A 25681-nucleotide genomic window follows, 5' to 3' on the forward strand; every position below is an offset into this window, starting at 1 on the left:
AAGATGTCTAAATTCCACACAACAGCTGTATTCTTGGTGCAGGCTACATGGAAAGGTATGCAGAATCTGTTTTGATTTAGTCATTATAATGAAGGTGAAACTGGATTAGGTATAGTATCTTAATTTTTCATTGTGATTGTTCTCATGTTGAATTCTGAAAAACACTGGTCCTGTATTTCTTCTTTTCTCCAGGGGAACACATCAGTTTTATATTATATTATCTCTGGAAGGAACTTATGTTTTTGAGTGGTAATTCAAGTTTCTACGAAAAGAATATTGTAATGATTGCAAATGACAAAAAAGATGGCTTTCTCACCAAAAGCTTGGTTTTTAGGAACAGAGTGTAGAGCTGTTCAGAACATAAGGTTTAAATTTACTTTCTTTCAAATCAAAGTTTCAAATAAAACTTGACAACTATCCACTGTTTCCAGTGTTTATTTCTGGCAGGATTTTCATTCCAGAACGGACTTTTCAATTTATAATTTTGTTATCCCACATCAGTGGTTGTATCTTGAGTTTCAGTTCTCAAAACTTTACTTACAAATGCCGATTTCACTTAAATAGGAACTCTCACTACTAGAAGCAATTTTTCCCTCCGCTTACAGCTAGCAAGAGTAGGCAACAAGCCTATTACAGCTCTCTTTCATATGAAAATAGAGAGTGTTTTATTCTTTCATCTAACACTGAAAGGTGCTCAGTTCAGACCTCTGCTGGGTACAAACTTAAATTTTGTTCCAAGTGTTGAATTATGTTTTGAAATAATGTACATTAACTCAAGCCAAAGTAGAAATGAGACAGGACACCAACATCGGAATAATAATGTATTGGATGTGTTCTCATTTGGACCTGTCTGGGTGGAAAAAGTAGTATTTTCATCTTGTTAGCAGTTTGTTGCAATAGTTATTTATTATTTATATATTTAACATATTTATACGCCACCCCTCCAGTGCACTACTGCTCGGTGCGGCTCACAACAAATTAAACAAAAAAAGTTGTCATTAAAAACCACAATCATTATTAGGTTCAAATTAAAACTGAAAATTATAAAAAGCTAAAGATAGTTCATGATATGACAAGAACATCCCAGTACTATCCAAAATTAAATAACTGTCTATTTTACCTGTTAAAGTAAATGCTTAAAAACAACAACAGCACAATCCTGAGAAGTTCATCATGGGGTGGGGGGGCGACGACTGCGTAGTTCCGAGTGCATAAGGGATTAATGTTGGCAAGTAGAAGTGCAATGTGGTTCTTGTACAGTCTTTATTCCCTGCCCCCTGATCTCTGATTTATTCCCCCTGCCACACGATCTACTATAGGGGGTGGAATTTCCCATCTAAGACTGAATTTTCATACCACTAATTGGTAACATAATGAATGGGCACAATATAGGCAAACCTTGTTATTTGCAGAGCCACTATTCACAGTTCCACATATCCACTGGGTGTCTAATAGATATCAATTTCCAGTATCTGTGGATAGTAATGGGTTAAAATTGATGTATCTGTGGTTCCTAGAGGGCTGGAAGTGACTGCCGATGTCACTTCCAGCCACCATTTTGTCTGGAGGAGCCCAGGAAGAGACAGGAGGAGCCTTTTTTGGGCTCATTTCTTAAAGAAATGGACTTTCCCCGTGATTTTTCATGATTTTCGGGGGCATTCCTAGGCACATTGGGAACCTGCGGAGCACACCACAGTAAGTTCTGGCCATGTTGGGGAGCTTTTTAAAATTTCCCCTTTCACCCTGGAACCTAACCCCCCCCCCTTCTTATAGCCCTAGTGCCTCGTTACTTGTGGTTCCATTACTTGCGGTAGTAGGCGAGGAACAGAACCCCAGCGGATAGCAATTTGCACAAATCAAATTGGGCAGCTTCAAAATTGTAATTAACATTTTTCAGGTTAATAGGAAGTATAAATATTATAATCGCTCTTTGTAAAAGGAAGGTAAATTAAACCAAAAGTATGTGCATTCCAAACATGCTAAATCTAATCCCAGTTGAATTAGGGCAGTGGTTCTTAACAGAGGGTCCGCCAGATATTGTTGAACTCAAACTTCCAGCATCCCCCAGCCACAATTAATTGTGGCTGGGGTTGCTAGAAGTTGTAGTTCAGCAACATCTGGCGGACCCTCTGTTAAGAACCACTGATTTAGGGCATCAATAATCTTCCAGATTCAAAATTGACTATCTGAAAAACTTGCATCACTGTTTCTGCATTCCTGGAGATCTCTCTCACTCACACCCCTGCAAGGTTGCTAGCATAGAACATCCCCTCTGATTGAGAGAATGCAGAGTATTTGGACATAGGGAGCTTCTGTACCAGCAGAGTACATGTTGTATGTCTACTGTCCCTTTCTTGCTGAGAGATTAAACAGCCGCATCAATTCTTTGTTTTAAAGGCCAGGATCTAAAGATCTACTTTATGTTTTCCAAGAGTTTGAATGTGGGCATGCCCAGTGATTTTTTAAAACATCTTTCCTTTGAACAGCGGAGCCATCTGCCTTATTGGACACTGTGGATGAAAATCCACCATTTTTCAAAAGGAGCTTGACTTATACTCAGGCTGCTGTTTTTAAGAAATTCAAGCAAAAGCTCCTCTAGGTGCAAAGAATTAGTTTCAGTATGTCCATTCTGGGAAGGGGAGGGGAGGGAAGGAGAGGAGCTGGTCTTGTGGTAGCAAGCATGACTTGTCCCCTTAGCTAAGCAGGGTCCACCCTGATTGCATATGAATGAGAGACTCCATGTGTCCAAAGGAGCCAGTGTGGTATAGTGGTTAGAGTGCTGGACTAGGACCAGGGAGACCCGAGTTCAAATCCCCATTCAGCCATGATACTAGCTGGGTGAATCTAGGCCAGTCACTTCTCTCTCAGCCCAGCCTACTTCACAGGGTTGTTGTGAGGAGAAACTCAAGTATGTAGTACACCGCTCTGGGCTCCTTGGAAGAAGAGCGGGATATAAATGTAGTAGTAGTATTAGTAATAATAATAATAATTAATAATTAATAATGTGTGAGCACTGTAAGATATTCCCCTCATGGGATGGAGCCTACTGTGTGGATTGCCACACAATACACCAGATATAACTGTAGTCGAGAAGAAAGAAAAACAAATCCAAATAATCGACATAGCAATACCAGGGGATAGCAGAATAGAAGAAAAAAATTAGAAAAAATAACAAAATACAAAGATCTACAAATTGAAAGTGAAAGCCTGTGGCAGAAAAAGACCAAAATAATCTCAGTGGTAATTGGCACCCTGGGTGCAGTTCGAAAAGACTTTGAAGAGCATCTCAGCACCATAGAGGCCACAGAAATCACCATCAGCCAGTTACAAAAAGCAACTTTACTGGGAACAGCCTATATTCTGCGACGATATCTAGAACAACAGCAACAACATTGACAATAAAATTCAGCCATCCCAGGTCCTTAGGAAGGACTCAATGTCTGGATCAAACAAACCAGTCAGTAACACCTGTCTGACTGTATAAATAAATAAATAATAATAATAATGAGTGAGAACTGTAAGGTATTCCCTTCAGGGGATGGAGCCACTCTGGGAAGAGCAAAAGGTTTCTAGTTCTCTCCCTGACATCTCCAAGATAGGGCTGAGAGAGATTAGGAACATAGGAACCTGCCATATACAGAGTCAGACCATTGGTCTATCTAGCTCATTATTGTCTTCACAGACTGGCAGCAGCTTCTCCAAGGTTGCAGGCAGGAATGTCTCTCAGCCCTATTTTGGAGAAGCCAGGGAGGGAACTTGTAACCTTCTTCTCTTCCCAGAGCAGTTCAATTCCCTGAGGGTATATCTTATACTGCTCACACTTCTAGTCTCTCTTTCATATGCAACCAGGGTGGGCCCTGCTTAGCTAAGGGGAGAAGTCATGCTTGGAGAAGCCACTGCCAGTCTGTGTCGACAATACTGAGCGAGATGGACCAATGGTCTGGCTCGGTATATGGCAGCTTCCTATGTTTAGGAGAGGAGAGCTGGTCTTGTGGTAGCTGAATGACTTGTCCCCTTAGCTAAGCAGGGTCCACCCTGGTTGCATATGAATGGGAGACTAGAAGTGTGAGCACTGTAAGATATTCCCCTCAGGGGATGGAGCTGCTCTGGGAAGAGCAGAAGGTTCCAAGTTCCCTCCCTGGCTTCTCCAAGATAAGGCTGAGAGAGACCCCTGCCTGCAACCTTGAAGGAACTGCTGCCAGTATGTGAAGACAATAATGAGCTAGGTGGACCAATGGACTGACTTGGTATATGACAGCTTCCTATGTTCCTAACCAAGATGAATTATGTGAGTGGATGGTAGTGTTTGGTTTGAACTGAATTTGTGTGTTCTGTACTGGGGACCTGTGCACACAGTGGTCCAGCGTACAGATTACACATATAGGTGCAGGAATAAGTATGTCCTCATTGTGTAAAACATGCTCTGTGACTGGATATATACCTGTGTGCATCATCCCTCCCATATTATCTGCCCACGTATTTGGCCTTTTATGGTACTCTGCTTCATGAATTAGCTACTAGACCCTTAGATGCTCAGAGCGGAATGTACTTTAAGAGTACTTGTTATACACTTGAGAACCAAAGGCAAGGAAACAGGCTATGTAATTTGGTGCTCTGTGCCATTATGTTTACATCAGTTCCAACTGCATAATTTTCCAGGATACAGTTACTTCAGCACATACTGCCTTTAGTGTAGCTACTGTCATTGTAATTCTTTCAATAAGTTGACAATTATGTAATTAAAATGTCATATTTCATTTTGAAGTCTAAATATATAACATAAGATATTCTATATGTGCCATGCAATTTTTCCACTGCAACTGCTGAAGAAAAGTAGATTGTTTCCCTTTCCCTAAACCTAAAAATTTAGCCAAGATTGTATCGTCACAAAAACATCAGTGGAATAATATAAAATAACATTTTAGAGTGAGTGTATCCCTCAAGACTAAACTCTTCCACTTTTTTTAGTACCTTAGCATCTTACACCGAAAGGAAATTAATTCTTTGAAAGAATGTTGTACATTTGAGACATTTTTGTTAAAGGAATACCAGCTGTCAGAAAGCTGCAGCCAATGTTGAATTATTACACTAACATTCTAAAGAAGTTTTAAAAACAGGATCACAAGTTAAAGTAATGCTTCCCGAACTAAGTTGCAGACCTATTGGGGATGCCCCATCCATTGCTGGGTTAAGAGGCTGAAAGGTTCTGGAATGTGAAGGATTTATGTTTGATAATAATATTTCTCATTTCCCCAACACCAGATGCAACTTCTGCTATTCTTCAGGAATTTCAGGCACCCAGGAGTTTATTTTGCCTCATGTTTCTTCTCTAATAATTTGCTGAAACCTTTATCTTGCATTACTGTATCAAATCCCCTTTAAAACATTGGTGTAAGGTTGATAATTCATTATTTTTCAAGTCTTGTAGAGCTCCATAGGTTGCTTTTGTGGGAAATGATCTGAGTTTGAACCTAAAGGAAATATTGGATTCTTTTCACAGTTTTTATAGAGGGAAGGAAGAGCTGCTAGAAATACTAAATAAGATTTACCATATTACCTTTTTATTTCAAACGATCTCTGATTAAACTGGGAGGCTGTATGCTCAACAATGAATTCTGCATTAGGTACACAAGGGTTGACTTAACTAGGCTTCAAATGAAGAGAGAGGAGAAGAGAGCTGGTCTTGTGGCAGCAAGCATGACTTGTCCCCATAGCTAAGCAGGGTCTGCCCTGGTTGCATCTGAATGGGAGACTTGATGTGTGAGCACTGCAAGATATTCCCCTCAGGGGATGAAGCCACTCTGGGAAGAGCAGAAGGTTTCAAGTTCCCTCCCTGGCTTCTCCAAGATAGGGCTGAGAGAGATTCCTGCCTGCAACCTTGGAGAAGCCGCTGCCAGTCTGTGAAGACAATACTGAGCTAGATGGACCAATGGTCTGACTCAGTATATGGCAGTTTCCTATGTTCCTAAGAGTGCAGAGAGCTTCTGAAGCATATGAAGTGACATTTATGTTGGCTTGAGCGGCTTATAATAGAATTGTTCTATATTAGCTTGAAGCACAAATGTTTTGTTACATTTTAAGAGCAGTATTTGATGTATATATCTATAACTATGTCAGCTCAATTGCTTTTAGTATGCTGGTTTAAAATTATGTCTTCTGTCAAGAAGGCACTAAAGATAAAATATTTTGAGGTCTAGTGAAAATAGAATGGAGTGGCTGTTCCAGATTAAAAAATTATACATAATTGTTAACTACAGAGCACCTAAGTATCCTAATAAAGCATAAGTGTGTGTGTAGTAATATTATTGAATTGCTATTAATTTCTATATTTTGATAGTTTCCAATATTTCTGTTAAATTTATATTGACGATTGATGCTAGTAACCTTGAATTTTTGATGATATTTACTTTTATCTCTAAAAGATTAGTTTTTCTCAGCTCACACATCTTTAATGAATGTATTTTTTAGTCTGCAAGGAATGCCTTTTTTAGGATTAGTTATGCTTCCCCTGTTGATCAGAAAAACAGGCCATTTTTCTCATTGCTACTGAACCTTTTGCCATATAATTTTGCAAGATTATGTGTGAAAATTACTTCTTTTTGATAAGGACTAATGTAATCCCATGGAATAGAGTAGTAGTCAGAAAGTTAAAGCAGTGGCAGTTGTAACAATTAGACTTGAGAAGTGGACACTTTCCATGATCATTTTTCTAGAGCCTTCATAAACCATCCCAGGAGAGACCCTTTCCTTGGACAAAAAACATTGGGTGCTACTTGACTCTATTTGCTAGGTACTACACTTCAACCGGAGAGCCACCTGATGGGGCAGTGGGAAATGACTTGACTAGCAAGCCAGAGGTTGCCGGTTCAAATCCCCGCTGGTATGTTTCCCAGACTATGGGAAACACCTATATTGGGCAGCAGTGATATAGGAAGATGCTGAAAGGCATCATCTCATACTGCGTGGGAGATGGCAATGGTAAACCCCTCTTGTATTTTACCCAAGACAACCACATGGCTCTGTGGGCACCAGGAGTCAACACCGACTCGACAGCACACTTCACCTTCACTCTTCAACCGGAGGGGGCGGTATTTCTTCCATGTGGTCACCATGAAATACTGGATGAGCAGCAGTTAGAGGCAGAATAGGAGCAGGTGTGACACCAGAGGCTTGGACACTCTAGTGTCTGTTATGGCTGTAAATCACTTTGGAGTCTTCAGACAAAAGGTGGTGTGTCATTGTGAAATTAAACATGTACCAGGCTAGAATGAACCCTATTTCTTCATTCAAACACTAATTATCATTGGTTTGCGACAATGTGGGAGATGTCAGTTACCATATAAAAGCTTATTTAGACACATTCACAAAAGAGTAGGGTAAAATCATGCCTGAATGATGAGTGCTTCTGTGATTGGCAGCGTGGGGCTCCCCAGGCTGCTGATTGTAGAAGTACTGGCCATTGTGCTTAGGATGGTCCCTGATTCAAATGAACACCGTAACTGTAAGGACCTGCTTTGGAAGCTGTAATCATGTTCAGCATCTTAAAAAACATGTCTGAATAGGACTTCAATGTTTTAGCCTTCAACATGTTCCACTGTCTTAAATGTGAAGGATAATTGATCTTTCCTTTTACTAGCAGGTTTTATCAGATACCACTAGTTCTGCCAACTGTGTATTTTGTTTCTTCAAAGATATGTGGTTACATAAAAATGGGTGATTGTTTTGTAACTTTATTGGCAAAAAATATTTATAGAATCAGTACAATGTTAGATAAGCACCAATAAAACATAATAAACTGTAACCAAAAAAAGATCTCAAAGCAATGTGTAAATATCAGCAAGACAGTGATGCAAATAAGCAGTCCGGTTTCTAAGGCGCTTTAAAAGTCAGATTCATATCTCCTAGAAGTAAAGGATAAAAGGTTTAGTGATGAAGCACTGTTTTGAAAACATATTGCATTTGTGTAAACTAACTTGTACTGAAGACAATTCCATTTTTTGCTCTTTGGATTGCTGCAACATAATTGTTTTGTTGTTTAAAAATAACCTTACAGTATTCTTAATAATAACTTCACAACAGATCGGGATCTATAGAATATTATATGTGATGGGTGGGTTGTTTTTCTCATTTCTCTTAATAATAACTTCCCCATCATTATTGCTCCTTTTGCCCCATCTGGCAGGAGAAAAAAACATACAAGAAAATAGCTTCTTCCTCCACACTTTATTAGTTCATGTCTGATCTCCATGAAAAGGTTTTCCTTTAGAAAAGTGAATTTTAAAATGTTATCAAGTTTTCCTATAGGGATTTTCTTATCCTTACAGCAACTCTATGAGATGGATTATGCTGAGAGATACAAGTTTGCCAAAGGCCATTCCACAGCATGTTGCTGTCAAACAAGGAAGGTGAGCTAGGGTATGCTATATCAAAATGCTATATTACAGTGGCATACTTGATTGAAACTAACAAGTTCTTCATCCAGGTTTCTGTTTCTAAGCATTCTTCATTGCTACTAAAAATACATAGGTCTGAGGATCTGTTCCAATGACACTGTTTTGATCTATCAGACGATTCCTACATTTCTATACTACCCATTGTGCTTTATCCATCCTTTTGTGCCATTTTTCCCTCTGCTTGGATAGTGGAAAGTTTCCACCTAGACACATGTTGTGTTGCTTTGAAGTAAGGCTCATCTTCTCTTTTATTTTATTCCCCGCCCCCTTTGGACTATGCAAGGATTGTCGCAAAAACATTGCATGGATGCAAATTGCCTGTTGAAAAAAAGCTGCTGTAGCATAAACTGCATCATGTCACTCAGCTTGACACTGTTTCCCCAGAGGACATCTTTCCACCATTTTTAAAATTTAAAGTCATGGTAACAGCAGTTGATAACCTACTTCACCTGCTATCTCCCCACTACTGCTTAAAAATAATTTGCTCATAAAGCTCTCTTCTTCGAGCTCACCAAGATAGTCCAGGTCTGGAAGGGCAACTTCGGGAGCTTGCCCTTGCTCAATATGGAAGTAATGGCCAGTTCACACTTCACACAGCAACCATGTTTGCTGTGGTAACTGCATAAAATGTGATGGGGAGCATGTGAGGACATACAGTTAACATGTGCTTAGGAGGTATGATCAGCTGCTGTTCCCTGGCACATGTCCACAATGAGTTAACACACATGTGCCTTCCCTTCACACTTCACCACATCAACAACTATTATACCATGGCAAATGTGACTGATGCATAAAATGTAGATCAGGTTTAATAAATTCTTACAAGAGAAAAATCCAAGTACTGACTTATACTCCCCACCCCCACCCCGATCTTTGGGGAGAAGTCAAGGTTATGGGTATCGATGAGAGATATTTTTTTTTTGGTACATGATTAGTCTCTTCACTGAAACAAACAAACAAACAAAACAAACACACACATTCTGCAACCTAGAAAGATGTATGTTTCAAGCTCAATATGACCAATGTAAAACTATGCATGCCACACAGTTTGTGAAAATATTGGATTGTTGGATTGTAAGCCAAATGTCTTGGTTTACAAGCAAAGTTGGTATATTAACATCACGTTTGGAGCCAGTTCCATCGAGTGTCTAGTGTGGGTAATAGGGATGTGCACCGGACCAGTCCAGGGCTATGGTAGAGGCCTCCGGACCGGTCCGGATTGGGGCCGGTCCAGTGGTCTGGTGGGGGTGGGGTATGGAGCTTTAAAGGTGGGGGGGGTAGTACTTACCCCTCCCGCTGCTTTTCTCCCTCCGGCGTCGACTTTATCGCAAGGTTTTTGGGGCGGCAGCGTTCCTCCCTGCCCCCGTCGTTGCCTGGCAAAACAGGAAGTTGAGTGTACGAATGTGCCCCTTGCGGCGCGCGTGCGCATGGTGGCGATGGGCGCGCGTACACTCAACTTCCTGTTTCGCCAGGTAGCGATGGGGGCAGAGGCGGCAGGGAGGAACAGTGCTGCCCCAAAAACTTTGCTTTAAAGTCGAGCGCCGGAGGGGGAAAAGCGGCGGGAGGGGTAAATACTACCCCCCCGCCCTTAAAGCTACATACTCCCCAGTGCCGGACCGTGCCTCCGTGGTTCCGTGCACAGCCCTAGTGGGTAACAATAAATTAAATGGTAACTCTGATAATAATTTTGTAATTGAAAGATTTTTTTTTAAACCCCATGTTTTAATGTAGAATTTAATTAATTAATTAATTTGATTTCTATACCGCCCTTCCAAAAATGGCTCAGGGCAGTTTGCATATAGAAATAACAAATACATAAATAAGACGGCTCCCTGTCCCCAAAGGGCTCACAATCTAAAAAGAAACATCAGATAGACACCAGCAACAGTCACTGGAGGTCCTGTAATGGGGGTGGATAGGGCCAGTTACTCTCCTCCTGCTCAATAAAGAGAATCACCATGTTAAAAGGTGCCTCTTTGCCAAGTTAGCAGGGGTCTATTTAATTAACTTAAATAGAAGCAGTTTTGATGGAGGGAAGCTACAAGTTGTGGCTGATTAATCCTTCCTCCTTGCCGCTCAAGTACAGATAGTATGAGATGATGTGAATAGGAGTACAGCTGAGAATAAAAATTAGACTTCTTTCTAAAAGGTGCCTCTTTGCCAAATTAAACTGATGGCATCTAATTATTTCAGTCTTGTTTGGTGATGTATCAAAATAGTAGAGAATTAATAGGATTGATGAGCATGAGAAAAATATTGGGCAACAAATTGAGTGTTGAAAAGGTGTTGATGTTTGCAAATTATCTCTGGTCACATGAGCAACTGCACTAGGGTCATGTGACCAGAGGATTTTCCACCTTGTATTTTGCTGAACTCAAACATGGCAAAGATCAACAAATCTTTAAGAGCAGGGAGCTGTAAGGTTTCCTGGGAGCTGCTATTTCATTGCATCCTGAAGGCTACTTCTGTGTACTACATAGGCACTTACTATTATTATTATTATAATATTTATATCCCGCTCTTCCTCCAAGGAGCCCAGAGCGGTGTACTACATACTTGAGTTTCTCTTTCACAACAAACCCTGTGAAGTAGGTTAGGCTGAGAGAGAAGTGACTGGCCCAGAGTCACCCAGCTAGTTTCATGGCTGAATGGGGATTTGAACTCGGGTCTCCCCGGTCCTAGTCCAGCACTCTAACTACTACACCACGCTGGCTCTCTGCTGTACTACTAATGTAATACTACTGCTGTGTATTATGCACGTGCACACATACCAGTTTCCCTGCAGAGTCTGCAAGGAAGATGTAAATATTTCTGGTAGCTAGAAGACAGGTTGGTACATATTGAGTACTGTGCCCCTCAGAGCCCAAAATATATCTCTAGGGGCAATTTGTCAAGCAGGGTGCAATAAAGTAGCAAAGCAAGATAGTGCAGTGGCATGTGGAGTGCAATTAATCTGAAGGGAGAGGAGGAGGATAGGTTTACCTAGAAAGCAAATGGGAAACCTATTGTTTAACCTATTTGGGAACAGCCTTGAATATCTGAGGGAACTGACTAGCCTACAACTTTTTCTGCTGGGCAGTAAAAGGCTGTAGTAGCAAGATTCACTTTAGGCCCTGCAAGGCATTCTTACTCCCTCACTCCATCCCATAAGATTTCTTCATATCCAGTTCAGAATTGTATTCAGAGTGTGTGATATGCAGCCAGCTATCTTCTATGAGAATTCCTCCATTGCAAGGTAGAAGACATATTGGGCACTGAACTGGAGGAATGCACTGCTTGGCTTCTTCATGGCCCTTGTTTGTTTTACAAATATGCTCTTCAGTACAGTTTTAGAAATAAACTTGCATGATTTCGGTTAAAAATAAAGTTGTATCTGACTTTCAGCATCTATACTTTAATCTTCCAGGGCAGTCTTCCAATTCCACTGAGGCCAAGCAACCTGGGAAACAGTCCCTAAGTTAGTTTATTTTCTCCATCAGAGTGAAAAGTCTCTAAAAATGTCAATAATGAGAACTGGAGTAACTGAGAGATAACAAGGGAGAAGAGCTGGTCTTGTGGTAGCAAGCATGACTTGTCCCCTTAGCTAAGCAGGGTCCGCCGTGGTTGCATATGGACGGGAGACTAGAAGTGTGAGCACTGTAAGATATTCCCCTCGGGATGGAGCCACTCTGGGAAGAGCATCTAGGTTCCAAGTTCCCTTCCTGTAATCTCCAAGAAAGGGCCGAGAGAGATGCCTGACTGCAACCTTGGAGAAGCCACTGCCAGTCTGTGTAGACAATACTAAGCTAGATGGGCCAATGTCTGACTCAAATGCCCAGCAATTGCTGGGGTTTACTGAATAGATGTTCCTTACCTGCCCCTTCTGAGTCCTAAGGTTTTTCAAATCTCCCAAGCATTAAAAAACCCACCACACAGTTGTGTGTACTCTCATTCTTCAAAATATGTTGGCTAAGGGTTCCAACATAAGGTTTCCTTTTCAAGGAGGAACAAGTGTAAGTCTCTTTGCCTGTAAGACATTGGAGGAAGGGAGAAGACTTGTTTCCCTTTGAGCAGATACTGGTTGAAGAGCACTTTTAAAGCACTTCTCCCCACACATTGTATGGTGCTCCTGGCATGGAGGGTTTCTTAGTCTTTATCTGAAGCACATTCACCTTGTAGTGGAACTGTCCCCTTTCCAATTGCTGTAGCTTTCTCCCAGAGCAAAGGGGTGGACTCTTCTTTTCTTCTGAGAATAGGTCTGTTATACCTATCCAGGAGTCATGCTCTTGAAAATTTTGAGTTCAGTTATAGTTCATGTTAGTCAGTTACTCTGATTCAGACACTAACTTTAAAAAGAGGGTTGATTAATAAGTGCAGACATTTTGAACCAGTTTTAGTACATTCAGTGCAGAATATCGAATCCAAAATAGATTTTAAATCTGTAGAAAAATAACTGAAATTAATGTGTTCATATCGCCTTCTCCTGTACTTGTACTACAACAGTGTATCATGCTGAGGAAGGAACCCAAAGTAAAAGAACAGTGATTCTTCCGTAGGCTTTGGCTTTTTAGGGTAAAAAAGCATGCAGTGCTAGAAGTACCATTAGTCCCCTTTTTGAAAAACAGTAAAATAGCAGCTAAGAGGGGCTCTGATCAGCACCGGGAGGTGCACTTCAAGGAAGAGGGGCATTTAACCCCTTCCCTCAATACCAGTTCTGGCCAAATTTGTTCACCTTTATTTGCCCCAGGCATTCCTGTTTCTGTTGAAAGTATGTTGCTTGTAAAAGAGATAAAGATAAGCCTGTATGCCCTCATTGTTGTACATTGTTCATCACTAAGTCTGGTAATTTTGTCAAGTGTTCAGTGAACACTATTCACCATCTGGCTCCTAAATTTTTGGGCTGGATCCTAGATCCAAAGTCAATATGTCAAGGCCTGCCCTACTCAATTTCACAACCTTCTTCCCTCCTTTTAATATTCTTTTTCCTGTCCCCAGCTCCTTAGGGCTCTGCTTTTTCTTTCAAGAAGTCTTACTGACTTAGCAAGAAACAAAATATCTTACCCATTTTAGGATGAATGCTAGAATGGCAACAAGAAGGAATAGCAGTGCCAAGAAAACATAAGAATCGTCTTAATGTTCTGCATTAGATCTTCCAGCCTCAGTTCAAGCACCCTCCATACTGAGGCCTTGTTGCTGGATAGCTGCTGTGAGTGGGCAAGGTGTTGCTTGAGCACAAGGAGGATTGCCAATACTAGGACCTGCCTAGCAATCTTATCTCTTGCTCCCCCACCCCACCCCCCAAAGATGGCTCACTGGAAAATAGTTTCTCCAGATACAGCTGAAGCAGAAAGGAGCCCCAACAACCCGCAGAAGAATTGTTTGAGTGCTGGATTATTGAACAGGTTTTGAACTGCTTACCACTTCAGTGGTTCAGGTTAAATGCAACCAAGAAATTTTAAGTTTGGATTTAGTTACAGTTCACTGAAAAACCTCTGTAAACTATTTTGGGGTTCATTTTGACTCCCTGACACCTGTACATAATTTTCCATGACAAATGTCTATCCAACATTTTCCTTAAAATTCTCCAGGAAAGAAGATTCTATAAACTCATAGGCAAGCTTTTTCCATTGCCATAATACTTTCAACATTAAGGTTTTTCCTACAGTCTAACCTCATTTTTTCTCCCTCATATTTTTTTAAAACCAATTTCTTTTGATCCATTTTTAGTGCTTGGTGAGCAATTAGATATCCCTCCTTCTAATTACTTAACAATACTAAGCACATTCCTTCCACCACCTACCCACTGTCCCTTTTTTCTTGGAAGAAATCTTTTTGCTGTGTCCTTGAGATCTTTAGAATTAGCTTTTCTTTTTAATATGCTTTTAAAAGTAGGGTGGGTTTTTTTCATTCCTATCCAGGGAATGACCAGCTTTGGATGATTTAGGCTGCCAGTTATTGGCAAACTTGTGTTTAGTAACACATACAGAGAGAAAAAAGTCCCAATTTTGTTTTGGTTCTTTGTCTTTATTTGTAGTGATAGGCTTGAGGGAGTACTAAGCCTCAGTTAGAATAGCTGCTTAGAGTATGGGCTTCTCCAAATAAGGAAAAAAAGCCCAGGAGAATCAAATCCCTGTGGCCCAATTCAGAGTGAGTGGCAGGGTTTGTTGGACAAGGCCTCTGGAGGAGGTCTAATCAGCAACTACTGTAGGACAAAGGGAATCTAACAACCTTGGGCTGGGAATCAACTGGGAGTTCTTTACCTGCAAGTAAGTAGGATGGATAAGGACCAGTTCAGCTAGACGTGTCAGGGAATTTATTTTTAAGTGCTTGGATCTGACTGCATGGTTCTTGTAGTTCCTGGGGAAGGATTTTACTTGAATGGAAGCAGCGATTGTTGATGCCTCTGTAGTTATCCTTTTCATCCAATTATTAATAAATCCTTGTTATAGAATGTTACTCCTTATTGGGTCCTGCTCTAGTCACATGCTCCTGAAGACCTAAGTTTGCTCAAACCTTTCTTGCAGGGACGGGTTTTCCACTTTACTCTCCCAGATTATTCCGTTGGAAGGATGAATCTGCTTATACAGTATTAAAAAATGGATGGTGGCAGCCTAACTGGGACTCCTTGCAGCTAGAGGAGGGATTTTGTATCCTCACTCTCTTTGATCATTACAAAATTATATTAAAGGTATTTAATAACCATTGAAAACATGCTGAAAATATCTGGTTCTTTTATTGCCTTAGTAGGATTTTTGTATGATTGAAACCCCAGAACCCAATGACCACACTTTTTTAATGTGTAAAGGTTTTATTCAAAGACTTGAGGCATGTAGGGTGGTAAATGTAGCATATACACATGAAATGTAAACACACTGAAAAAGATACATCAAAACACAAGCATAATAAATAAATCGAATAATAAATAAATAAATAAGCTAAATATGTAGCATTTGAAGCTAATATTGAGTGATGTTGTGAGTTAATATTAAAGATTACCCACTAAATGGATCTAAAAGCCTTAACCAATCCTCTAAGAGCAATCATATTTACCCTTCTGGCAGCTTGAGATGTTTTCAGGCTTCTCCAAAAGGAATTGGAACAAACTAAGCAAAGAATTAGCTATTCAGTGGATAGGTGAATATATCAGAATATAGTTGCATAGTTGAAGCATCTTCTGTATAATTAATTCTCCATGATGGTCCACTGGATGCGTGATAACCTCTTGCGAGAGCATACAACAGTTCCAGCATTGAAGCGGAGAGAAATAATGGTGGTGGTGGTGGTGGGCCTGGCCGCTGGAGTGAGGAGGAGGTGGGTGGCCGGCGGACAGGTGAAGCACCACCAGCCTGAAGGGGTGGGTGGTCAGCGGACAAAGCCCCGCCAGCCAGGAGGAGGTGGCGGCAGTGGAATGGCCTGGCCTTGGCTGCTGGGAGGATGAGGCAGGAGGCGGCTCGGGGGGATGAGGCAGGAGGCTGGCTCGTGGGGACGGTGGCGGTGGGGAGCAGCTGTTCAGCTGGCTGGCCTGCCAGAAAGCCAGGCATGCCACTGGGGGTGAGGATGGCTGGGCCCAACTACAGGCGCAGATGCTCTGTGCCCGGGCCCACTAGTATATACTTAAAAGAGCATAGAATGCTTATGAATTAATAAGAACTAGCTGACCTGTCGCAGAGCATCTGCATTCCTAGTTCTCCCTGTGTCCCCCCCCCCCCAGCCCTGGTTTGCATCTCCCCCCTTCAGCCCCATTTCATCCTCCCCGGCTAGCGGGAAGCAGCCACCACTTCTCTCCTCACCCCTCGCTTCTCCCCCACCGATGGCCGTTCGCTGGGCCACCACTTCTCTCCACCTCCCTGCTTCTCAGTGGACGGCCGTTCGCTGGGCCATTTGTGCCCCTAGTTCTCCCTGTCTTCCCCCAGCCTCAATTTGTGTCCCCCCTCAGCCCCAGTTTGTTTGTGTTTGTTTGTTTCATGACAACCTGGATTCCATTAAAAAATAATAATTCCCACTTGTTGGCAGGGCTTGTCTAGTCCAAGTCCACCAGGCCTGATCATTCTTTTTCATCTCAATACCATTTTTGACAAGGAGCTGATGAAAGGGATCGTCCAGTCTCCACATACATTCAAAGACCTATATAACCCCAAATGATTAATCTGCTGCCTTGTCTCCACAGGCTCTCTTTGGCTATATGGTGCCAGTCTGTGCTTGCCTCTCTTGTTTGGAGGCCCCTTTCTTCAAGCAAAGTTAGTCTGAGTATGACCTCTCTGCTAGAGTCTTTTCATAGCACATAGCAAAAATGTTAGATTTTCCATATAGTTCAGTTTCCAGTCCATTGTTCCTTTTTCTGTATGAGCTTCCATAGTACAAAAATATAGGCCAGAGTAATAACAATGAGGTAAACAAGGATGTTTAATAAAGTAAATCCATTCACTTACCATAAATTTCCTTTACAAAACTCGGAGCACTTCCCAGTAGTTTCCCATCCAAGAACTGATCAGGTTCTCCACTGCTTAGCTTCAACAATGCTGTGGAATCATGTAAATTGCCTACTGAAGATAAACATTTTGGAGTCTTAAAGAAAAATTACTTTGTGGCGTTGCTCACATCATCACAGCTGCAAATTAGGAGCAGGTTTCTTCATTGTTGGCTGTTCCAAGCAGTTTCATTTAAGATGATGCCATGCAGTTGGCTTCTGTTTATGAATTCATCATGTGTATAAGTCTCAAGACAGTGATGATCAGATATTAATATGGCCAGCTTTGAAGACCATCTACTGGCCCATGTTTAGTTCTTTCAATTGCTGGCTCTGCTGCCTTGGATTGATCCATGGATGATTACGTATGGTTTGGAATCCTTGTTTATACTTAACTTGAAGTTGGCATCTTTAGCCAGGTTTCTGTTCCTAAGCATTATTTGTTTCTGTTTAAAATGCATGGGACTGGAGGGCTGTTTGAGTGTAACTGCTTTAATCTGTGACTTGGTTCCTGGATGCTGGTACTCTGTGCTGAGAACTGTAGCTATCTAGCAATTCAAACCCAGGGATCTGTATCGGGCCTGATCCAACAGGGCTATTAGTATGTTCTGCAAATCTGGGCACTATACTTCTGTTAATGCAGCCTAGGATTGTATTAGCTTTTTTAGTGGCTGCATCACACTGTTGATTTATGTTCAATGTATTATTCACTAGGACACCTTGGTCCCTTTCATGTGAACTGCTGCAAGCTAGGTTTCCCCATTCTATACTTATACATATAATTTCTCTTACCCGAATGCAAAGATTTCTCTTTGTTGAATCTCGTCCAGTATTAGTCTTTTCCAAATCAGACTGAATCTTGATTCTGTCTTCTAAGCAGTTCGCTATCCCCCTCCCCCAGCTTTGTGTTGTCTATGCATTTGATAATCAGATCTCCCTCCCCAGTCATTTATGAAAATGTTGAGGCGCAGGGCCCAGGACAGTCCCCTGTAGTCCTCCAGTGGTACACTGTTTTTTTTTTTGTTTTTTTTTAATATCTCCCATTTTTCCTTCTCATAGGAATTACTTGCAATTGTGCTTTCAGTACTGCTGCTGGCAAATGGATTTGTAGATACTCAACTGTGTGTTGTACATAGATTTTCTCTGGGCGGAGGGGAGCACTCATGTAAGCAAGAAAAGGAATGTCTTTCCGTCTCAACCACCCCTTGTTCTTTGTTTTGTGCTGCATATCTTTTACATCCTAGAACTGAGGTCTGGTCTGCACATGCAGCAGAAAAATGAGGTAGCGCAGTCCTGATGTGGTAGAATGGCCCGCACCACTTCACTCTGCAGATGAGATCACACGTTGGGATGCCCCTTTTTGTGGGGTTTTTGTTCTTAAGAGCATGGTGCAAGTAGAAAACAAGCACAGCAAGGTGAACTAAAATCTTTCATCTTGGAATGCTAGAAATGTTTTTCAGGAAGTTTATATAGAGGTACATTCAAAAATATGAGTTTTCCTCCAGTATTTAAAGTTCAGAAATTTACCACTTTATTCTGTGTAATATGTGCATTGGCTCTTGCATAGTTAGCATTATAATCTCAATGTAGCGAAAGAGTTTTTTAAAAAAATGTTGGTGATCTTCCTGTAAATGTATAAGTGGCTCTAACTATATGATGACTTCTTTCCATTATGCCAGATTCTTGTAAAAGCAAATAGGACGTAATAAGCCTCAAAAGTCCCTAGTTAAGTTTGAACTTGGTTTCCCAGCTTGGGCAGGTGCCTTTGAGCTGAGGTCATTGTTTTTCCTATGTATTTTACATTCCAAATTCTCTAAAATTAAATAAATGTACTTGCTGCTGATTGTGGAACAAGTGATGTCACAAATAAAATTATTGTGAAATGGAGGGTGTTGGCAACTTGCTGGTTCAACATTATTTTGGAGAAAATGCTAGATTAGCAGATTTTGCTAAACATATGATTAAATAAAGAAAAAACGCATCTAACCGTAAGTTAAGAACACTATCTTAACCAAACACCATTTTAAAGAGAAAACTAACTCACTGCACTATGTAGTTTGACACAATTGCACACAAGTGTTGAAAAGAGACAACTTTGAACTGAAGATTAAATAAGTGATAAACTGCCCATCATGGAATGCTTTAAAAATACAGCATCTATTTAACAATGAACTGGCTCCTTTGTTTCTTCCCATCATGCTCCCCTATTCTCCAAGGTTGTTGCAGAGAGAGCAGTGTTGTAAGAGATTTGAATGTTGATGCTACTACAAGATACATTAATACTAATTTGAGTTTGATAAGGTGTGTGATAACATAATTCCCACAAAACTTAAAAATAATATCCTACAGCTAGGCTTGCCAGATTATAAACTGGAAAATTAGCATTTTCCTTTAATTCACCTATAAAGCAGAAGATGAGGTAGCTTCAGCTATTGCTATCAATTTCTATAGAAAGTAGACTTAAAAAACCCCAAATTTAGAAATACAAATGAATTTTCTTCTTCTCTTTTTACAAGAACTATTATTACAAAGTAGAAATAGTTTGTCTTTGCTACCTGAGCTTTAGGGAGAAGCTCCACACTTTACTATTGAAATGTTTGCTGTATGTGCCCTGGCATTTCTCGCAGTAAGCAGGTAAAGTATGGGAACCATACACTTGTGTGTGCACATTTAGGAATGCTGATTGGGGCAGGATCCTAGATTTATGTACTCTCATATTTTATACATTTGCTGAGGGAAATACCACTGTTAAGACATGGGAAGTCGAAGTTGCTATGTCTGTGATATAGGTGTTTCCCATGGCCTGGGAAACATACCAGCAGAGGAACGCTAACCCCTGGACCTTCAGGACCGGGTCCAGGCCTCCAAATGGCCAGGGCCGGGGGTCTCTGGCAGCCGCCCAGCACCTGCCAAAGCTCCGCTTTTTAAAAAAAAATGCTTACCAAGGGGTGGCTGCGAGGTGAAGCAGAGCAGTCCTCCCTCCCCCTCCCCTGGCGGTGGCAACCAGGAGAGATGCTGGACCCATCCATTCAGACCAGCGTCTTGGCTTCTCCAAGATAGGACTAAGAGAGATTCCTGCCTGCAACCTTGGAGAAGCCGCTGCCAGTCTGTGAAGACAATACTGAGCTAGATAGACCAATGGTCTGACTCAGTATATGGCAGTTTCCTATGTTCCTAAGAAACTGTGAGGCGTGCCTGTGCAGAGGAGATCATCGATGATCTCCTCTGCACAGGCACACCTCACAGTTCCGCTTCCTCCCTCAGCCACCCCTCGGCCATGGTAAGCATTTTTCTAAAAAGTGGAGATTTGGCGGGGCGGGCCCCCCAAAGGAGATTTTGGGGGGTCTCGTGTGGGGCAGGGTGGCCTTGTGGCTGGGCGGACTGGGCACCTGAATTACTTTGGTGCACCCCTGCATATAAGTGGGAGAAAGGGGTCTACTTAAAACCAAAGGTCGAAGTCAGTTTCTGAAAACCGGATGGTTTTCACTATCACTGTAAACCCCAGATGTTTGTGACTGTGCATATCTCAGCAGTTTTTTTGTTTTTTGTTTTTAAATCTTATTGCTTTGGAGGTAGTATAGTTGCTGTTTCTGATTCATTCCTTTTTTGCTGAGTCAATGGTCAGAGAGCCACAGTAGTAATGATACTTGGCATTTGTGTAGCACTTGCGTCATTAGTGTGGTCATATTTTAATCCTTAAAATTTACTCTGTAAGGGAAGTAGTAGTCCCACATTTGAGGGGCTGTGAGGGATGACTTGCCTAAGGCCATCTAGTGAGTCCACAATAGAAGAAAGTTCTGATTTGCAGCTACGATGCTGTTGCTGTTGCTTGCAGTACTATTCAAACTAGAGCTCATCAAAGAAAAATTAAGATTAATTTGAATAGTTTTGTGTCTAGAGTGCTGTGCAGCAGTTGCTTTGAATTGTTTTGTGCATGTGTATTTATTTATATTATTATTATTATTATTATTATTATTATTATTATTAATAATAATAATTTGATTTCTATACCGCCCTTCCAAAAATGGCTCAGGGCGGTTTACACAGAGAAATAACAAACAAATAAGATGGAACCCTGTCCCCGAAGGGCTCACAATCAAAAAAGGAACATAAGATAGACACCAGCAACAGTCACTGGAAGTACTGTGCTGGGGGTGGACAGGGCCAGTTACTCTCCCCCTGCTCAATAAAGAGAATCACCACGTTAAAAGGTGCCTCTTTGCCAAGTTAGCAGGGGTCTATTTAATTACCTTAAATAGAAGCAGTTTTGATGGAGGAAAGCTACAAGTTGTGGCTGATTAGTCCTTCCTCCTTGCCGCTCAAGTGCAGATAGTATGAGATGATGTGAATAGGAGTACAGCTGAGAATAAAAATTAGACTTCTTTCCATACGTCACTTTTTTTCCATGGAGCAGCTGTTTCACTGTTTGACACCCGCTTTGCAGTCATTCTAAATACCTTACCTGGAGTTTTAAATATGACTTATTAGCTATTACTGTGCTTATTAAGAATAAGGTAAACTGGGAAGCAAATGACTCAGATGGAGGCAGGATACAAGCACACACACTTTATTTTGAGTCGGGAGGCAACTGGCTTGCACACACAGCTGCCTCCCTTTATACTTAGTGAGGCTATTCACACACGGATGCAAAACTGGACTAAGGGAGCCCAGGCTGGTTTTGCACGCATGTGTGAACTGCCGGGATTAGGCCCAATCCTGGCGGCACCATGGCTACAAACCCGCTTTTGGAGCCACCCTTTAAAACGAGTTTAAGGGAGCAAGCACTCCTTTAACCCCGTTTTTGTGGTTGTATGTCAGCAGCCACGGTTGCCAGATTGTGAGGAGCCTGGGAAGGCGAGGGGTGATCCCCATGATGCACCGTGCACCTGTGCGGTACATTATGGTATTTCTGGGGGCTGGTATGACACATCCCAGCCCCCAACCCTCTCTGCTGCCTGGGCGTGCAGGGAATTGTCTGGGTCCGTTAGGAGCGTTCCCAACCCAGGAGGAGCGGTCGTCTGTGGGGAAGGTAAGTCTAACCTACCTTCCCCTCAGCCCACCCTGGAGCCCTTCTCACCAGTTGTGAGAAGAGGCTCAGTGTTACAAGAATTTTACACACAAGTAATCCTAATACACATCCACTACATCATTTTTCTTTTACAAAACAATTTTACGGCAACATTAGAAAATTATTTTTCTATTCCAGATCTGATGGGCTTTCTGAAAATTCCTCTTCATGTCACCACTAGTTCAACAATATTCTGCTCTACTTTCTGCAGTGATGAACACAAGTTCCCAAAGGGAACTAAAATCAAAAAAACTTCTTACTAGTCTTTTACTATGGTATCATTAACAGTATGCTGCTGTTCCTCCTCCCCGTTGCATTAGTCACCTGTCTAGAACACGTTTCTTTACAACTTTGTAAATGCCTTCTATTCCTTCGATATTTTATATCGTAACTTGTTATTACTGTATAAGAACTTGCTGCTTGGATTCGTTACTTCAGCTGTAGTTAAAGCATTTGATCTTGAGTGTTCCCAGCTGCTTGAAAATAGGGCATTGATAATGGTGTTTGGTCATTGAAACACATTTCCTTGATTTTGGAAGAACTGTCATTTATTTTATTCTATTTTATGCATTAAAAAGATCAAAAACACTTGCTTGAAGAATGGAGTGTGCATATATCATCGCCATTATCCTGTCTTATTTGGAGCTTTAAGATTTTTTACTACCCATGCAGGTTTCCACAGTTCATCTGCTTGGATGTTGATTTTCTCTCCCAACTTAAAAGGGTGTAAGATTTTGAACCACAGTCATAATTTTATTTGTCCTGTCTCATTCTCAGTTGTTTAGCTATGTTTCTTTGGGCAACTTGTGACACCAATAAAACTCCTGCTGCTGGCAGTAGTTGAGTTGGTGACTTGTATCCTAAGAAAGATGTATTCCTGTAATCTCTTAAGACTAAGGTACAAGTCTGTATTGTATTCCAAAAATTTCTTAAAGAACTTTTTCACAGTTTGTACAGTCCTTTCAGCCATTCTAGTTGACTGAACATAAGGACCTAATGCGTATAAAATTCCAATCTCTTGCAAATGGTCTAAACTCTTTGGAACAAAATTGGGGGTTATTATCACTCACAATCTCCTTAGGAATTTTGCAAAGACAGATTTACAGTGTGCAGCAGCAGCTTTACTAGTCAGATTTTCCAAAAGAAAAACTTTCAAGAATTTTGAATAGTAATCCACCACCAGAGGGTATTCTGTTTGGAAATTCAAAACTATCAATTCTTTCTTTTTGCAATGTCCTCAAAGGTAGTTCAAACAGCATAGAATCTTTATTACTGTTTTTATTTCTTTAAGTCCAACAGAATATACAAGCCTGTACTAATGCCTCTGTATACTCCAATACACACATACCCAGCCAATAAACTTCTCTAGTTTTTCTTTTAGAGTTCCCTTCCCAGATGGCCCTCGTGGATTTTTTTCAGCATATCATTTCTCAACTTCTGTGGCACTAGTATTCTATAATACTTAAAATAAGATCTTCATGAACACTTAATTCTTCTTTGTAATTCCAGTATAGTCTAAACCTGCTCTGGAACTTTCTCTCTTTCCTGTGGCTATCCTAACAAAATAGTGCCTTTCAGCAACAGCCAATTATGATCTTCTAGCACAGCAGCTTTAAAGTCCTTCAACTATGAGTCAGAAATAGGTAAATAACACTTCATAAAGCACACTGCTGCATGAGCTCCCTGTATATAAAATTCTTCATGTTTTAAAAATGTTATTGACAAAGCATCTGCAATCAATTCATTTCCAGGCTTATAAATTATTTGCAGTTGATACTTTTGTAAAGTGAAGTTAACAGCCATCTTTGAATTCTATGAGATTTAGTTAATGGTTTCTTTAAAATAGCTTCCATGCAGGACTAGATTTGCACACAGGGACTGCAAGTCTAAAGGGAAGAAAGACTAGCCTGGCCCTAAACACTAGCCAGGGCAGGAGTAGCTTCAAGGAGCTTGCTTCTCCTCCTCCCTGTTAGAAAAGAACATTGCTCCAATTTTCATTTTCCTTGGGACTACAGATCTTACGGGAAACACTCTTATCTCTGCCATCAGCTGGAGGGCTGAGGACTGCTGAGATGTGTGGGGGTGTGAGAAATAATTTTGACTGTTCAAGAAATGCAGTAATATTGCTCTCTGGCTTGGAATCTTCTAACATATTGGCATACTCCTCTTGCGTGCAAATTATCTCAGATGAATTGGCAAGTTACATAGTCCAAAGCTGGGAATTATCAGTTAACAATACTAAAATATTTAGAGAAGACAGCAAGATGAGGGTGGAAAGATGCAATAACTTCTGATCACATTCTCCCCCCTCCCCAGGGGTCCCCCCCACCCAAGTGAGGTGAGAGATGCATTTCATAGTAGCAAAATAGTTTAGAATGATTTGGAGTAGTTGTATGTTAGAATTCCTGTGTAGGTTGTAAATATTAGTTTGGAAATAATTTTGCATCGTGTGTGTGTGTGTGTGTGTGTGTGTGTGTGTGTGTGTGTGAGAGAGAGAGAGAGAGAGAGAGAGAGAGAGAGAGAGAGAGAGAGAGAGAGAGAGAGAGACCCTACATTAAAAAAGCATTTGTTTTGGAAAGCCAATTTCTATTCTTAGCCAAGAATGTTTAAAATTAACTGAAAAATACAACAAAATATTTTAGGATTTAATGTCGCCTGTTACCTGGAGACATAAAATGTTTTCCTCTTGCTATGACAACAAGAAAATGTGAACATATAATAAACTGATAACTTGGAGTTCTGCCACAAAATAGATGAGAAATTGCAAGTGCTGTAGTGGAGTAGTATCTCTCAAAATTTCCAGCCTCCAATTTGAATTGTAACTTAATTCTTCCCCACACTTCTCCATGCCCCCCCCCCTTTTTAACGAGTGGAAACTTACTTTAGAATAAAGCTTTTATATGTTACTGGCAATTTTCTTGTTCCTACCATAGGAAAAGATGGCTGTCAGCTGTAAAGTTAAAAAAAAAATGGTTTGCTTATTTAGCTAATTAACAAAACTGGCTTGATTGTACAGTGTAATAGCTTTCATCAGGGGAACTTTGGGGAGCTTTGTTTTTGGACAAAGTGTTTTTAATGGATTGAATTTGGTACTTCTTGAATAATAATGCTTTGCTTTTCAAAGTTGGAGATCGATTTCAGATTCCTCTATGGCAGCCTCAGTCTTTTGGGAGCAAGCATATCAGATTTTTAGCCACAGTTCCTGGAGTATGGGCAACAAGTTTTCTGGGTTATTCAAGTACTGATTTGTATTTATGGATTCAAACAAAAGGGGAAAATGTAATGCACGTCTTGTGGTGCCAAGCAGGAATTTAGAGATTAGAGACTATTCTGGGAGGTCTCTGATCATGATCCTGGGCCTCCTAATTAACTGAATGCACCTGAAGTTGAGATAGAATTTCTTCAACCTCTGCTCATCCAACTGAATTTGTATCCAAACAAGACAGGTAATGAAGGGCTGCTAGTGCCTATCACAGTAGATGTCTCTTGAAACCGGATCCCCCTATACAAGTACCTTCTGCCACTATGGCAGGGCTTCACAACTCAAATGCTCTGGTGGGCCGGAACCATCCGCAACTGGGCATGGAGGGGCCGAGGTCAATTTTTAGCATATTATTACATTAAAATTAAAACTTGTGAATCTATTCCTCATCAATTAACCCATAGTTTTAACCAAGATTAGTAGCCAGAAAATAAGTCCTGTCCCTGCTCAAT

The 25681-nt window shown here is 40.9% G+C and overlaps 1 protein-coding gene across 5 annotated transcripts in view; it reads left to right on the forward strand.

The window, feature by feature from the left end:
• LCLAT1 (lysocardiolipin acyltransferase 1) overlaps nucleotides 1-25681 on the forward strand; it is a 174414-nt gene that overhangs the window by 23016 nt on the left and 125717 nt on the right. The window contains exon 1 of one of the 5 annotated variants that reach the window (XM_053306768.1): nucleotides 1561-1695. The exons of the other annotated variants lie outside the window; for them this stretch is intronic. Coding sequence (XP_053162743.1) covers nucleotides 1643-1695 — 53 coding nt within the window. The 5' untranslated portion in view covers nucleotides 1561-1642. Of the gene's footprint in view, nucleotides 1-1560; nucleotides 1696-25681 lie in introns of those variants that run through there. 5 annotated transcript variants of the gene reach the window in all.

This window comes from Hemicordylus capensis, chromosome 1 (assembly GCF_027244095.1).
Source record: "Hemicordylus capensis ecotype Gifberg chromosome 1, rHemCap1.1.pri, whole genome shotgun sequence".
Classification (NCBI taxonomy): domain Eukaryota; kingdom Metazoa; phylum Chordata; class Lepidosauria; order Squamata; family Cordylidae; genus Hemicordylus; species Hemicordylus capensis.